At 45.4% G+C, this 15864-nt stretch overlaps 2 protein-coding genes across 3 annotated transcripts in view; one reads left to right on the plus strand and one right to left on the minus strand.

The window, feature by feature from the left end:
• Positions 1 to 2014, minus strand: part of LOC143276079 (uncharacterized) — a 42195-nt gene extending 40181 nt beyond the window's left edge. The window contains exon 1 of the mRNA XM_076580465.1: positions 1801 to 2014. Within this exon, the coding sequence (XP_076436580.1) occupies positions 1801 to 2014 (214 nt within the window). The remainder of the gene's footprint in view (positions 1 to 1800) is intronic.
• A 2827-nt stretch (positions 2015 to 4841) lies between these two features.
• LOC143275893 (xenotropic and polytropic retrovirus receptor 1 homolog) overlaps positions 4842 to 15864 on the plus strand; it is a 32795-nt gene continuing 21772 nt past the window's right edge. For both annotated transcript variants that reach the window (XM_076580217.1, XM_076580218.1), the window contains exons 1-7: positions 4842 to 4922; positions 6416 to 6535; positions 7598 to 7649; positions 9147 to 9248; positions 10792 to 11096; positions 12556 to 12657; positions 14261 to 14341. In XM_076580217.1, coding sequence (XP_076436332.1) covers positions 6467 to 6535; positions 7598 to 7649; positions 9147 to 9248; positions 10792 to 11096; positions 12556 to 12657; positions 14261 to 14341 — 711 coding nt within the window. In that variant the 5' untranslated portion in view covers positions 4842 to 4922; positions 6416 to 6466. The remainder of the gene's footprint in view (positions 4923 to 6415; positions 6536 to 7597; positions 7650 to 9146; positions 9249 to 10791; positions 11097 to 12555; positions 12658 to 14260; positions 14342 to 15864) is intronic.

Raw genomic sequence — 15864 nt, forward strand, 5'->3', positions numbered from 1 at the left:
ATAACTTGGTGAGTGAATAAGAGACACACACACACACACACACACACACACACACACACACACACACACACACACACACACACACACACATACACACACACACACACACACACACACACACACACACACACACACAGAATAATAATGATAATAATAATAACAACAACAACACATGTATGTCATATATATAATCAGCTGAATTTCCTGACATAATTATGTCATTGAAAAAAAGCTTCCAGATTAGTATATTCACTTTTCCTTCCAGCAAACACCCCTCACCCTGCCCACCCCACTCCCCCACACCCACCACACCCCACCTTCCCCAAGTCTCCCACCCTTCCTCTTCTCATCACCCCCACCCCCACCCCCTAATTGGACGCGAATCATTCCAACCGACAGATAGACTCTCGTCAATACCGGTGTGTGTGGTGTGCCAGCCAAATATGTGACGTCCCTGCCTTGTTACCATGGACACCGTGCTGTTTCCACAGTGCGTCTAATCGCTACAGTGCTTCTGGACGTTCTGTGTGTGTGTGTGTGTGTGTGTGTGTGTGTGTGTGTGTGTGTGTGTGTGTGTGTGTGTGTGTGTGTGTGTGTGTGTGTGAGAGAGAGAGAGAGAGTGTGTGTGTGTGTGAGGGAGAGAGAGAGGGAAGGAGAGGGAGAGAGAGAGATATGGAAAGAGTTGGAAAATTCAGAAGAACACAGTGACAGATGCACAACAATAGCAATCCTGATTGATTTACAACAATCATGCTAATAGCCTGATTAGCAATTCACTGTCGTCCCAGCTAATTGACAGACAACGAACTTCCTATTCACCGATCAACCGTGGTAATAGTAGCAGTAGTAGTGGTAGTAGTGTTGTTCTTCTTATGATTATTATCATCATCATCATCATCATAATTATTATTATTATCATCATCATCATTATCATTATTATCATTATCATTGTTATCATCATTGTCGTCGTCCTCATTGAAGTTGTCGTTGTCGTCAAGAAAGAACCGACATGGGAAGACAATCAAACTTGGGAGCACAAAACCGCCATCAGGCGGTGTCCTACTTTAGCATCCTGGATGACTGCACCTCCTGCTGGTGACAGCGTTTCCATGGTTTGTGGGACGAACAGCGGAAAAAGCAAGATGGTGGCACGTTAGTTTAGCTGCCAAAAAGAAAATATCTGTACCAAAGTACAGACAATAAAATTTGTGTATTGTATTGTATTGTGTATTGTGACAATCCACATCAAAACGGAGTCAGATGACACCCAAAATAAGAGTCGAAATCCACTGAAAATTTGTATTTGTATTTGTATTTCTTTTTATCACAACAGATTTCTCTGTGTGAAATTCGGGCTATAGCACCACCCAATTTTTTTTGTATTTTTTTCCTGCGTGCAGTTTGGTGGGGGGGGTTTTCCTGTCGAAGTGGATTTTTCTACAGAATTTTGCCAGGAACAACCCTTTTGTTGCCGTGGGTTCTTTTACGTGCGCTAAGTTCATGCTGCACACGGGACCTCGGATTATCATCTCATCCGAATGACTAGCGTCCAGACCACCACTCAAGGTCTAGTGGAGGGGGAGAAAATATCGGAGGCTGAGTCATGATTCGAACCAGCGCGCTCAGATGCTCTCGTTTCCTGGGCGGACGCGTTACCTCTCGGCCGTCACTCCACACGGGTTGTAATAATTATCATTTCATGCATGAAAAAAGAAAAAGCCGGTAAATTAAGAAGCAAAGATTTAGGATGCTAAAATAGGACTTCACCCCGCTGCCATGATTCCACCCCAACCCACTCACCCATCCCACAAAGTGGCACCATGTCTGGGTCCCTGGTGGTTGTCCCGGGATTGAAGATGTCCCTGGACCTCTTCCCGGAATCCCTGCCATGCACACAATATTCCGAGCGCCGCTGAGTCCCTGAGCAAAGACCTCCTCCCCTCCGCTGAGCCGCCGCTGCTGCTGCTGAGTCGCGTGACGGTGAGCCCATGATGGTTGTGTAAGCGAGCGACATGTTGAGCAGGGTTGCTCAGAATGAGATCAGACTGAGCGTTGTCGTCGTTGTGTGGGCAGTGAAGCAGACGTTCTCCTCCAGAACGGTGTGATAGTGATGGGCCGCATGATGGCCGGCCCTCCGCTGTTCCCTCAGGGCGTCACCTGGGGAAAAGAAAAGGTGTGTGTGTGTAGGGGGGGGGGATTGGTTGGTGTAGGGGTGAGGAGAGGTTGTTGGGGAGAGGCGGGTGAGGGGTGGGGTGGGGGGGCAATGCACCAATGCAATGAAGAGAGAGAGAGAGAGAGAGAGAGAGAGACGTATGTGGTAGGTGTGTGTGTGTGTGTGTGTGTGTGTGTGTGTGTCTGTGTGTGTCTGTGTGTGTGTGTGTGTGTGTGTGTGTGTGTGTGTGTTTGTGTGTGTGCATTCTTCAGTTTAACGTCCACTCACACAGTGTTTTTTAAACTGAGGTAATAATTAAAATGTATGAAGTGGAGGGGCGAAAACGCGATCAATTGAAAGTAACAAAATCTTCGCAGAGAGAAAGAAAAAGAAAAAAAAAACGTTTCAGAAATTAAACAATAAAATCCGCGCGCGCACGCACGCACACACACACACACACACACACACACACACACACACACACACGTACACACACATACACACACACACACACACACACACACACACACACACACACACACACGCACACACGTACACACACACACATACACACACACACACACACACACACACACACACACACACACACACACACACACACACACACACGTACACACATAGACTAAAATAGACTACAAGATTCCGACAGACGGAGAGAGAGAGAGAGAGAGAGAGACGGAGAGAGAGAGAGAGAGAGAGAACTCAGAACTCAGAACTCAAAACGTTTTTATTCAAGGATTAAGATTTTAGGCATAGCCTATTCTTCCAATCTGTCCTCGCTAATCTACATCTATTACAAACAACACACACATAAATGAAAGGTAAAGGTTTTCATGCAGGAGGGAGAGAGAGGAGTAGGAGAGAGAGAGAGAGGGAGAGAGAGACAGGGGGCAGGAGACAGAAACAGACAGACAGACAGAGAAGGAGAGACAGAGAAAGGACAGACATTGGGCGGGTGCCGTGTCGTGTCTTGAGGACTCCAATTGTTGTTAATCCGCTTCACTGCTCTTGCGAGGAAGTCCGGTTAGAGCAGGTGTGTGTGTGTGTGTGGGTAGGTCTGCAGTGTACGTGTGGTGTGGTGGTGGTGGTGGTGGTGGTGGTGTGTGTGTGTAGGTCTGCAGTGTATGTGTGGTGGTGGTGGTGGTGGTGGTGGTGGTGGTAGTGTGTGTGTGTGTGTGTAGGTCTGCAGTGTATGTGTGGTGTGGTGTGGTGGTGGTGATGGTGGTGATGGTGGTGTGTGTGTAGGTCTGTAGTGTATGTGTGGTGGTGGTGGTGGTGGTGGTGTGTGTGTGTGTGTGTGTGTGTGTGTGTGTGTGTGTGTGCGTGTGTGTGTAGGTCTGCAGTGTACGTGTGGTGTGGTGGTGGTGGTGGTGGTGGTGTGTGTGTGTGTGTGTAGGTCTGCAGTGTATGTGTGGTGTGGTGTGGTGGTGGTGATGGTGGTGATGGTGGTGTGTGTGTAAGTCTGTAGTGTATGTGTGGTGGTGGTGGTGGTGGTGGTGGTGTGTGTGTGTGTGTGTGTGTGTGTGTGTGTGTGTGTGTGTGTGCGTGTGTGTGTAGGTCTGCAGTGTACGGGTGGTGGTGGTGGTGGTGGTGGTGGTGGTGGTGGTGTGTGTGTGTGTGTGTGTGTGTGTGTGTGTGTGTGTGTGTGTGTAGGTCTGCAGTGTACGGGTGGTGGTGGTGGTGGTGGTGGTGGTGGTGGTGGTGGTGGTGGTGGTGGTGGTGTGTGTGTGTGTGTGTGTGTGTGTGTGTGTGTCTGCAGTGTACGGGTGGTGGTGGTGTGGGGGGGGGGATAGGTCTTTAGTGTACGTGTGGTGTGGTGGCCTTACTGAATAAAATTCTGATTCTGATTCTGATTCTTCCTCTCTCTCTCTACTTCACACACACACACACACACACTCTCTCTCTCTCTCTCTCTCTCTCTCTCTCTCTCTCACACACACACACACACACACACACACACACAGACACACAGGCGTGCGCGCGCGCGCACATACACACACACACACACACACACACACTCTCTCTCTCTCTCTCTCTCTCTCTCTTTCACACACACACACACACTGAGGTACACACACACACACACACACACACACACACACACACACACACACACACACGCACACACACATACTGACACACATACATACGCGCGCGAGCACGCGCGCGCACACACACACACACACACACACACACACACACACACACACACACACACATTGATGGAAAAACAGTATATATGACCTTACTCTGAACAGCAGAAAACAATCACCCACCTCCCCACAACTGCCGACAACTGAATAAAATATTGTCCACCTTCGTACAGGTTTAGTCTGTAGCATCATTTCGCTCGCAAACTAAAGGCACAAATGCATACTTGGTCCACTTGGTGATCGGTAAAGATCTTCGATGAGAGAAGAAAAAAATCAGCCAAGAATAGAATCCATTGCACTGATGCTAAGTCTTGGCACTACCGGTTTGTAAACATTCGCAAACTGTGAAGTGCTGGACTGTATTGTCGGTTGAAATCTGTATCGAATTGTGCTCACGGTAAAGAATCATTCTCTTTTGCATGTGACCCCGAAAGCTTTGTGTAGTAACCCATTACGTCATAACAAATTGAGCTTGGGACCATTTCTCAATGACGTATTGCCCAACTTCCGCTGAGGGCAAAACCAAACCAGAACTGGGACAACAAGAAGGCTGTCGCAGTTTGAAAATGAACTAATTCAAGCGACGTTTGTCTCAGGTAAACTGACACTTGGGGAATAAATTTGTATCGAACATATACATCTCCTGGGATTTCTGTTCCGGTTTCTTTCACTTGCAATAAATTGTAAACCTTAGTCTTAAATTCGATAGAAACTGAAGCATTCTCGTCTGCTTCATTGTTGTGGGTGAGAATGGTCCCTGAACCTATTATTTTCAACAGGGCTGATTAGGTCAGCCTGGAAGACATTACAGCCATATAATGTTACATTTACCAGACGCTCACAGCCTTCACATTCTGTTCGTGATTGTGGGTACGATGCGTTATCTACTTCTTGATTATCCGTGTGCAGTCTTGCACGAGTTATGGAACAAATGTGATCGTTGATTGACAGTTGTTGCCATTACTGGGTTAAGTTTCCTGGTTAGATTAATTAACAGAGAAGAAAAAGCTGTATCTTTCTATCAAGCCTCTTGTCTGTCTGTGACACAACCGTGTGTTTAACATGTTCTACACGGAACATATCAATTCAATAAGTTAACGCATTCACGCACTCACGAACACACACACACACACACACACACACACACACACACACATACATACATGCACACGCACACACACACACACACACACACACACACACACATACACACACACACACACACACACACACACACACACGGAGAGAGAGAGACACACACACACACACACTAATGTTAGTCACACAAAATAAAAGAACAATGAGGCTAGGACAGGTAAGGATTAAACAACAATAACGAGAAGTAACTCTTTCCATTTTGCACATATATTCAGGACTGAAAGGCTTTGCCAGTCTTGAATGAAAGCTAGTTTGTGTTTGCACACTTCTGCTGCTTTGTCAATTAGTGCACATGTCAAATGATTGGTATAAAGACAAGTCTGGAACTTCCTTTTTTGAGGAAGTGTCTGGGTTTGTTGTGACTATGTACCTTTCATTTACCTGTGAATTAGCTGAATCGGCAGCATAAGCCACATCAACTTGAAGTGATCTATCTTGTAAATGGAGAGAGTTACTTCTATTGTTGTTTTGTCAATCAAAACTGATAAAGCACAGAGGGATGTTCTTCCTTGTTTGAGATTTCAGTTTATCCCCAAAGCAAACACTTGAGCTGAGTTACTTGATAAGACAGAGAGCATATGGTGCTCTGACCTGAAGATGGAAAAATTATAGAAAGATGGGATATGCCTGCCCTTCCTTGTCTTTAGTTTCTACAGTTTTAGAGTTATGCATGCGTGTGAATGACTGGTGCGAAAGCGCTTTGATTTGTCTCTGCACAAGATCCAGCGGTATATAAATACCATTATTATTATTATTATTATTATATATGGAAAGAGTTATGGCTATGTTAAAAGTATGTATACTGAAATAAACTAAACCAAATAATCAATTCATGTTTAAAACACACACACACACACACACACACACACACACACACACACACACACACACACACACACAAATCTATTGATGAATTGTTTTCTTTCCTCAGGGCAGTGTGGCAGACTGGGAGAGAGCACAGAGTGACAGTAATTGAGTCAGGATGAAGTTCGCCGAGCACCTGGGTGCTCACATCACCCCGGAATGGAGAAAACAGTACATCTCGTACGAGGTGGGTGTGGTGGTAAAAGTGCAGAGATACCAAGTGTTACGATTTTGCCGTATTTTGTTACACTTAGTCGCAGTTTGTTTGAAAGCAACTGAATCCAGCGTCAGATTGTTCCAATGGTTTCATTTTTGACTACATAGCATGGTCATATGCTTTCCTGTTGTAACATTATCCAGACGCTCTAGACTCACCAATCACAAAGCCAGGGCAGTCACTACTATCCTTGGTCTCACGTGATGATGCTCAGCAAATCGCGTCCTTGTTTACATTGAAACAGCATTGATTGGACCAGTCATCTTAATCGTAGCAGTTACACCATGTTGCAGGTAGGCTTTGTATACCATGTAGATAAAATGTACATTTGCTGATGTGGCTTGGAGTCGGAGTGTTCCTACCAATTCAGAATGTTCCATCCAAATTTCCTGATTGTTTCTACAAACACTTGACAGGGGTTGGCATCTCTGGTAGTGTAGCTGTAGAGGTGGAAGGTGGCAGAATGGTTAAGATGCCTATCTGCCAATACATAGAGTCTGTCAGGGTAGGGGTTCAAATCCCGCTCTCGCCCTTTCTCCCAAGTTTGACTGGAAAACCAAACTGAGACCATGAAAGAGTTGTACAAAGCTCAGGGTCTAACCCACCCACCTGCCCTGTTTTGTTGTTTCAGACCATGAAAGAACTGTTGTATGAAGCTTGTGGTTTAAACCATCCATCTGTCCTGTTTTGTGTTTCAGACCATGAAAGAACTGTTGTACGAAGCTCATGGTTTAAACCATCCACCTGCCCTGTTTTGTGTTTCAGACCATGAAAGAACTGTTGTAGAAGCTCAGGGTCTAACCCACCCACCTGCCCTGTTTTGTGTTTCAGACCATGAAAGAACTGTTGTACAAAGCTCATGGTTTAAGCCACCCACCTGCCGTGTTTTGTGTTTCAGACCATGAAAGAACTGTTGTACAAAGCTCATGGATTAAACCATCCACCTGCCCTGTTTTGTGTTTCAGACCATGAAAGAACTGTTGTACGAAGCTCATGGTTTAAGCCACCCACCTGCCGTGTTTTGTGTTTCAGACCATGAAAGAACTGTTGTACGAAGCTCAGGAGGAAGCACCGTCACCAGAAGGTACGTTGGTGTTAGACGTTACAACAGAAGGTTACTGTGTAAATGTTACAAGTCTCTTTTTTTCTTTCTTTTTTTCTGTTGTCCCATCATCTGCGCTGTTTCATTGACATTACTCCCATGTCACTTGTTCTGAGTCCCCATGCACAGCCACACCTGGGTTCATCTGTCACAGTCTCATTACAAGCAGTCTGCAGAGATACCAGAATTTGGTGTCGCAAATTTGGCTTGGAGTTACTGAAGTGTCAGGCTCTATGTAAATATCAATTAAAATAATGTTTGTGTGGACAGTCACGGACTAGAGCATGATCGGCATTACTTTGCCAGGTTTGATGAAAAGTTCTTCAACATAGTGGTTAGCATGGTGGACTGACGACCGGGAGGGTGCGGGTTTGATTCTCAGCAGAGGTGGGGTTTTTTGGCCCATGGCCAGCTCCTAGCCAGAATTGAGTGTGCTAAGGGCTTAAATGGGAAGACTGGGACCACACAGTCGAGTATCGTCCACTTCACGGATACGTCTTTGGGTGTGTTGCTTTAATTTCCTGACCAACACTGCAAATGTCTGTATCTTTTGGGCCTGGTTGACGCCGGGATATCATTATGACAGAAAGCATAGAGAACAGTCTTGTCACATAAGTCCCAAACCAAAATGGACCTCCCTAGTAACGTTGTCATCATTATCATTGTCAACCACCTCCGCTTCCTTCTTCATCAATAAAAGAAAAAGTCCCGAATTATGTGGCCTTTTGGTGACCTCAGTTTTGATACCCCTTCACTTCAGTGCTTGGAGTGAGTCTTGTCAAGGTCTGTAGTGTCAGCAGATTCATGGGGAGTTGTCGTTAGAGGGATGTGGTGGCGGTCTCCACTCTGGAATGGGAGTGGGGGGGGACGTTCACTCAGTCTGGCTTCGTGACTAAGCCATCATTGTCATCAGCAGGGGTCTTAGTAGGTGGTGTCCAAAGTATGCTAAATCAGGACAGGCTCTACTGAACACCACCAAAGTGACTCAGCAGTAGTGCAGGGTCTCTTCTGGTGTGTAGCCACCTGGTGGCCTAACATCAATGGTTCCCTGCGGACTACTGATGCTGGGACTGTGACAGACGATCCCGGATGTGGCCGTGTATGGGGGACTCGGAAGGACCGGCGCAAGAGTAATGCTACTGAAACTGCAGCAAAAAACAAAAAAAAAAAAAAAAAAGAGAAAAGTTCTTCCAGTTCTGTGACTGTGACATAATAACGATGGTGAAGATGTTTGTGTTGACAGTGACGGACCAGGCCACGATTCGGCGATACTTTGCCAGGTTTGACGAAAAGTTCTTCCAGTTCTGTGACTGTGACATAATAATGATGACTGTGACATAATAATGATGGTGAAGATGTTTGTGTTGACAGTGACGGACCAGGCCACGATCCAACGATACTTTGCCAGGTTTGACGAAAAGTTCTTCCAGTTCTGTGACTGTGACATAATAATAATGGTGAAGATGTTTGTGTTGACAGTGACGGACCAGGCCACAATCCAGCGATACTTTGCCAGGTTTGACGAAAAGTTCTTCCAGTTCTGTGACAAGGAACTGGCCAAGATCAACACCTTCTTTCTGGGTGAGGGCGACAAGGACACTGAAGGCAGCCCCATTCTTTTCTTGCTTCGTTTCAGTCATTTGCCTTCTGTGTAGTGTGCCTTTCATTTTTGACTCACTTGTGTAAACAAAGTGAGTCTGTATTTTAACCCGGTGTTCGGTTGTCTCTGTGTGTGTGTGTGTGTGTCCGTGTGTCTGTGTGTCCGTGGTAAACTTTAACACTGACATTTTCTCTGCAACTACTTTGTCAGTTGACACCAAATTAGGCATAAAAAAAGGAAAAATTCAGTTCTTTCCAGTCATCTTGTTTAAAACAATATTGCACCTCTGGGATGGGCACAAAAAATATAAAATGAAGCCTAATTATATGTAAACTGCATTTACTGTTATATTTATATATTTTGTATTCTCTAAACTTGGCACTTTGATCTGATATTCTGACCCAACAACAAGAGCAGTCATTATTATCATTTTTTGTTCAATCAGGAACTTCTTTTGCTAAGCATGGAATTTTTATTTATTGTGCAAACGTTTTGGTGCAGATAGTAAAAAAGGGAAATTACTCTGTAATTAATGCTAGGGGACTTAATTTATCACAAATGAGTCTTGAAGGCCTTGCCTCTCTTGTTTATCATGATTTAATGTGCTTTCGTTTTGGTTTGTTTTGATTGTTTACTTTCTTTCATTTTATGTTAATGTTTGCTACAAATGTAGGTAGGCTTTAAAGGCTCTGACCATTGCATTAGGTTCATGTGTACATCAGGCATCTGCTCCTTATAAAAAAAAACCCCAAAAAATCAGTCAAAGCAGGTATGGATCAGCATTGATGCTTCCTTGAAATTTGAACAGTAACTGAAGGTACCTCACTACCTGTCTGATTCTTCAGTCACATATTGACAGTCCGTGTATACTTCCTATCTGGCTGAAAGGAAAACAATTGCAATATGATTAAAGTGAGAAGCTGTACTTAGCATACATATCAGTATTTATCAGTATCTATCTTTGTCTGTATCTATCTGTCTATCTATCAGTCGTCTATCTGTCTATCAATGGTCACAATATAATTAATGCAAGAAGCTGAACTTAGCACACACATCAGTATTTATCAGTATCTATCTTTGTCTGTATCTATCTGTCTGTCTATCAGTTTATCTATCTCTCTGTCTGTCTGTCTGTCAATGATCACAGTATAATTAATGCCAGAAGCCATACTCAGTATAGATATCAGTATCTAATCTATCTTTTTTTAAGATCTATCTATCTGTTTGCCTGTCAGTCTCTCAGTCCATCTATCTATAATATTATCTAAGTATTTATCTGTCTGTCTGTCTGTCTATGATACTGTCTATCTATCAGTCTATCTGTCTATCATTATGTCTCTTTGTCTGTCTGTCTCTGTGTATATGTAGAGAGTAAGGTAAAGATAGATGGATAGAAAGAAAGAAAGAAAGAAAGAAAGTTATTTCACACACAGAAATCAATCACAACAAAAAAACAAAACAAACAACAACAGCCGTCAAAGCGGCACTGTGCTGCACCATACATTACCATCTCCCCCTTGGCAGAGAAACTGTCGGAAGCGAACCGAAAGTACGCCAACCTGAAGGCCGAACTTCAGCACTACCTGACCCATGACCACCACCACCGCCACTCCTCTGCAGGGGGGCCAGGAGGTCTGCGACAGCGCCGTCGTCAGAGCGTGTACGGCATCTTCAAGGACAAGGGAGACAACAAGGCGACAGCCAGCGTGCGCAAGCTGCATGACCTGAAGCTGGCCTTCAGCGAGTTCTACCTCAGCCTGATCCTGCTGCAGAACTACCAGACCCTCAACTTCACCGGCTTCAGGAAGATCCTCAAGAAACATGACAAGGTGGGTGCAGAGAGAGAGGGGGAGATGGAGGAAGAGAGACAGAGAGAGAGAGGGAGATCGAGGTAGAGAGAGAGACACACACACACAGGGAGATAGAGGTAGAGAGAGGGAGATAGAGGTAGAGAGAGAAAGAGAGACACACAGAGAGAGGGAGACAGAGGTAGAGAGAGAGATAGAGGTAGAGAGAGAAAGAAACACAGAGAGGTAGAGAGAGAGAGGGAGATAGAGGTAGAGAGAGAAAGAGACACAGAGAGAGGGAGAGAGAGAGGGAGATAGAGGTAGAGAGAGACACACAGAGAGAGGGAGATAGAGGTAGAGAGAGACACACAGAGAGAGAGGGAGATAGAGGTAGAGAGAGACACACAGAGAGAGGGAGATAGAGGTAGAGAGAGACACAGAGAGAGGGAGAGAGAGACAGAGAGAGGGAGATAGAGGTAGAGAGAGAGAGTCAAGGACAGGGAGAAAGAGTGGTCTTTGTGTGTGTGTGTGTGTGTGTGATAATGATGATAGAATAGAGTTCTATCTGAGCCTGTAACCTGCTGTGAAATACCAGACTGTCAGCTTCACTTGGTTCTGAAGATCCTCAAGAATCATGACAAAGTGGGGTGGGGAAAGAGAGAGAGAGAGCGGTCATGTTTTGGGGGAGTTGTTATTGTGTGTGATGATGATGATTGTGATGTTTATGGCTGTGACAACTGATGATGACGATGGTGATGATGATGATTGTGATGTTTGTGGCTGTGGCAGCTGATGATGATGATGGTGATGATTGTGATGTTTGTGGCTGTGACAGCTGATGATGATGATGATTGTGATGTTTGTGGCTGTGACAGCTGATGATGATGATGGTGATGATTGTGATGTTTGTGGCTGTGACAGCTGATGATGATCATGGTGATGATTGTGATGTTTGTGGCTGTGACAACTGATGATGATGATGATGATTGTGATGTTTGTGGCTGTGACAGCTGATAATGATGATTGTGATGTTTGTGGCTGTGACAGCTGATGATGATGATGATCATTGCGATGTTTGTGGCTGTGACAACTGATAGTGATGATGATGATGATTGTGATGTTTGTGGCTGTGACAACTGATAATGATGATGATGATGATTGTGATGTTTATGGCTGTGACAGCTGATGATGATGATTGTGATGTTTGTGGGTGTGACAGCTGATGATGATGATGATGATCATTGCGATGTTTGTGGCTGTGACAGCTGATGATGATGATGATCATTGCGATGTTTGTGGCTGTGACAGCTGATGATGATGATGATGAAGATGATGATAATGAAGATGATGATTATGGGTGGGATGTTCGTGGGTGTGACAGCTGATGATGATAATGATGATGATGATAATGAGTGGGATGTGTGTGTGTGTGTGACAGCTGATGATGATAATGAAGATGATGATAATGAGTGTGTGATGTGTGTGTGTGTGTGTGTGACAGCTGATGACCACTAACCGTGGAGCAGAGTGGCGCATGGCCCACGTGGAAGCAGCTCCCTTCTACACCAACAAGGAGGTCGACCACATTATCAAGGATGTTGAGGTGAGTGGGAGGGGGGTGTGTGTGTAGGGGGGTTATTTGTGGGAGTGGGAGGGGTGTGTGTGTGTAGGGGGGTTATTTGGGGGAGTGGGAGGGGTGTGTGTGTGTAGGGGGGTTATTTGGGGGAGTGGGAGGGATATGTGTGTGTAGGGGGGTTATTTGGGGGAGTGGGAGGGGTGTGTGTGTAGGGGGGTTATTTGGGGGAGTGGGAGGGGGGTGTGTGTGTAGGGGGGTTATTTGGGGGAGTGGGAGGGGTGTGTGTGTAGGGGGGTTATTTGGGGGAGTGGGAGGGGTGTGTGTGTAGGGGGGTTATTTGGGGGTGTGGGAGGGGTGTGTGTGTAGGGGGGTTATTTGGGGGAGTGGGAGGGGTGTGTGTGTGTAGGGAGGTTATTTGGGGGAGTGGGAGGGGTGTGTGTGTGTGTAGGGGGGTTATTTGCCCCCCTGACTAGCACCTCTTTTTCCAGCAGCCATTATGACTCCTGTTCCTGTGCTCTTCATACAGCTAAGCAACATCTTCAAGGTGTTTGTACACATGTGTTGGGGTGAGAGGGGATGGTGGTGGGGAGGCTTCCTTCTGCACTAACAAGGAGGTGGAAAATATCTTCAAGGATGTCGAGGTGTGAGTGTGTTTGGGTGGAGGTGAGGTGAGGTGTGGGGGGTGGGGGGGTGGAAGGGGATGTGGATTAGTGTGTGTTTGTGGGTGGTTGTGGATGGATGGGTGAGAGTGGGTGTGTCTAAGAGGGGTTTGGGTGTGGGTGTGATTGCGTGTGTGTGTGTGTGTGATTGTGTGTGTGTGTGTGTGATTGTGTGTGTGTGAGTGATTGTGTGTGTGTGTGTGTGTGTGTGTGTGTGTGAGAGTGATTGTGTGTGTGTGTGTGTGATTGTGTGTGTGTGTGTGTGTGTGTGATTTGTTCACTTCATCCACAATAAGACATTCTTTCCATTGTTGCTTTGAGTGTAAATTTTCTGTCGATAATTTGTCTCCTGTGGATAATTTATTTCTGTCTGTGTAATAGTTTATTAATTTTTTGTTTTTGGCCCCTTTTCTCAGTCCACTGTAAGAGTGCCTTTCACATCTCTGTCTGTATTTGTTGTTGTTGTTGTTGTTCTTCTGCGTTCGTGGGCTCCAACTCCCACGTTCACTCGTATGCACACGAGTGGGCTTTTACGTGTATAACCGTTTTTACCCCGCCATATAGGCAGCCATACTCCGCTTTCGGGGGTGTGCATGCTGAGAATGTTCTTGTTTCCATAACCCACCGAACGCTGACATGGATTACAGGATCTTTAACGTGCGTATTTGATCTTCTGCTTGCATATACACACAAAGGGGGTTCAGGCACTAGCAGGTCTGCACATATGTTGACCTGGGAGATCGTAAAAATCTCCACCCTTTACCCGCCAGTCGCCGTCACCGTGATTCGATCCTGGGACCCTCAGATTGAAAGTCCAACGCTTTAACCACTCGGCTATTGCGCCCGTCTGTATTTGTTCATCTGTTGGCATTTCCTTTCTGTCTGATTGATTATTTATTTATTCATTTTCTCTCTTTGTTTTTTTCTTTCTTTCTTTTCCCTTGTCACCAGTCCCCATTGTGTGTGTGCAGGGGTGTGTGACCTCCGAACTGGAGGGAGGCGACCGCTCCAAGGCCATGAAGAGACTGAGAGTTCCTCCCCTTGGTGATCAGGTCGGTGAGAGTGATGAAAGGGGTGTTCTGGTTTGGAAATCCAAACCGGTTTTTAACCTTTTCTTTCATTTTTTTTTTAATTCTAACCTGGTATTTTCACACCTGTGCATGCCACCATTGCCAGCATTCATTCATTCATTCATTTGCATTCTACCTTGGCTCCCTCAAGCGTGTTTGCTCTTGTGCACACGCATGCAGACACAGATACACACACATACACATCCTATCATACTCACACACACATGCATTCTGTCATACACACACAAACACACACACTTTCTCTCTCTCTCCTTCACACACATGCACACACACATACACACTCTCTATATCTGTCTCTCACACACACACTCACTCACACATACATTTTCTCTCTCTCGCTCACAAACACACACACACACACACACACACACACACACACACACACACACACACACACACACACACACACACACACACACACACACACACACACACAGCCAAACACGCACACACATTGACAAAATGTATATTCACACAAAGTGGAAGCTGCTTTTCTCTCCTCCCCCTTCTAATCACATTCTTTTTTCTTTTCTTTTGTTGTTCAGTGATTTTACTGGTGGGTGCAGTGTCATATAGCCCAGGCTCAACACTTGACTTATATCAGAGAGGGACATGAGTTGACAGCTGATATCAGAGATGGACATGAGTTAACAGCTGATATCAGAGAGGGACATGAGTTTACAGCTGATATCAGAGAGGGACATGAGTTTACAGCTGATATCAGAGACGGACATGAGTTTACAGCTGATATCAGAGAGGGACATGAATTGACAGCTGATATCAGAGAGGGACATGAGTTTACAGCTGATATCAGAGACGGACATGAGTTTACAGCTGATATCAGAGACGGACATGAGTTTACAGCTGATATCAGAGAGGAACATGAGTTAACAGCTGATATCAGAGACGGACATGAGTTTACAGCTGATATCAGAGAGGGACATGAGTTTACAGCTGATATCAGAGAGGAACATGAGTTAACAGCTGATATCAGAGAGGGACATGAGTTTACAGCTGATATCAGAGAGGGACATGAGTTTACAGCTGATATCAGAGAGGGACATGAGTTAACAGCTGATATCAGAGAGGGACATGACCTTACAGCTGATATCAGAGAGGGACATGAGCTTACAGCTGATATCAGAGAGGGACATGAGCTTACAGCTGATATCAGAGAGGGACATGAGCTTACAGCTGATATCAGAGAGGGACATCAGCTTACAGCTGATATCAGAGAGGGACATGAGCTTACAGCTGATATCAGAGAGGGACATGAGCTTACAGCTGATATCAGAGAGGGACATGAGCTTACAGCTGATATCAGAGAGGGACATGAGCTTACAGCTGATATCAGAGAGGGACATGAGCTTACAGCTGGGCCAACAGCAAAGTGACAGCTGTATGATCAGTGGTTTCTACACTGCAGTGGGAAGTCATTTACAGCTTAGTCTTTTGTGAAGGACTGTTATGACTCTCAAACTAGG

This window comes from Babylonia areolata, chromosome 31 (assembly GCF_041734735.1).
Source record: "Babylonia areolata isolate BAREFJ2019XMU chromosome 31, ASM4173473v1, whole genome shotgun sequence".
Taxonomy (NCBI): domain Eukaryota; kingdom Metazoa; phylum Mollusca; class Gastropoda; order Neogastropoda; family Buccinidae; genus Babylonia; species Babylonia areolata.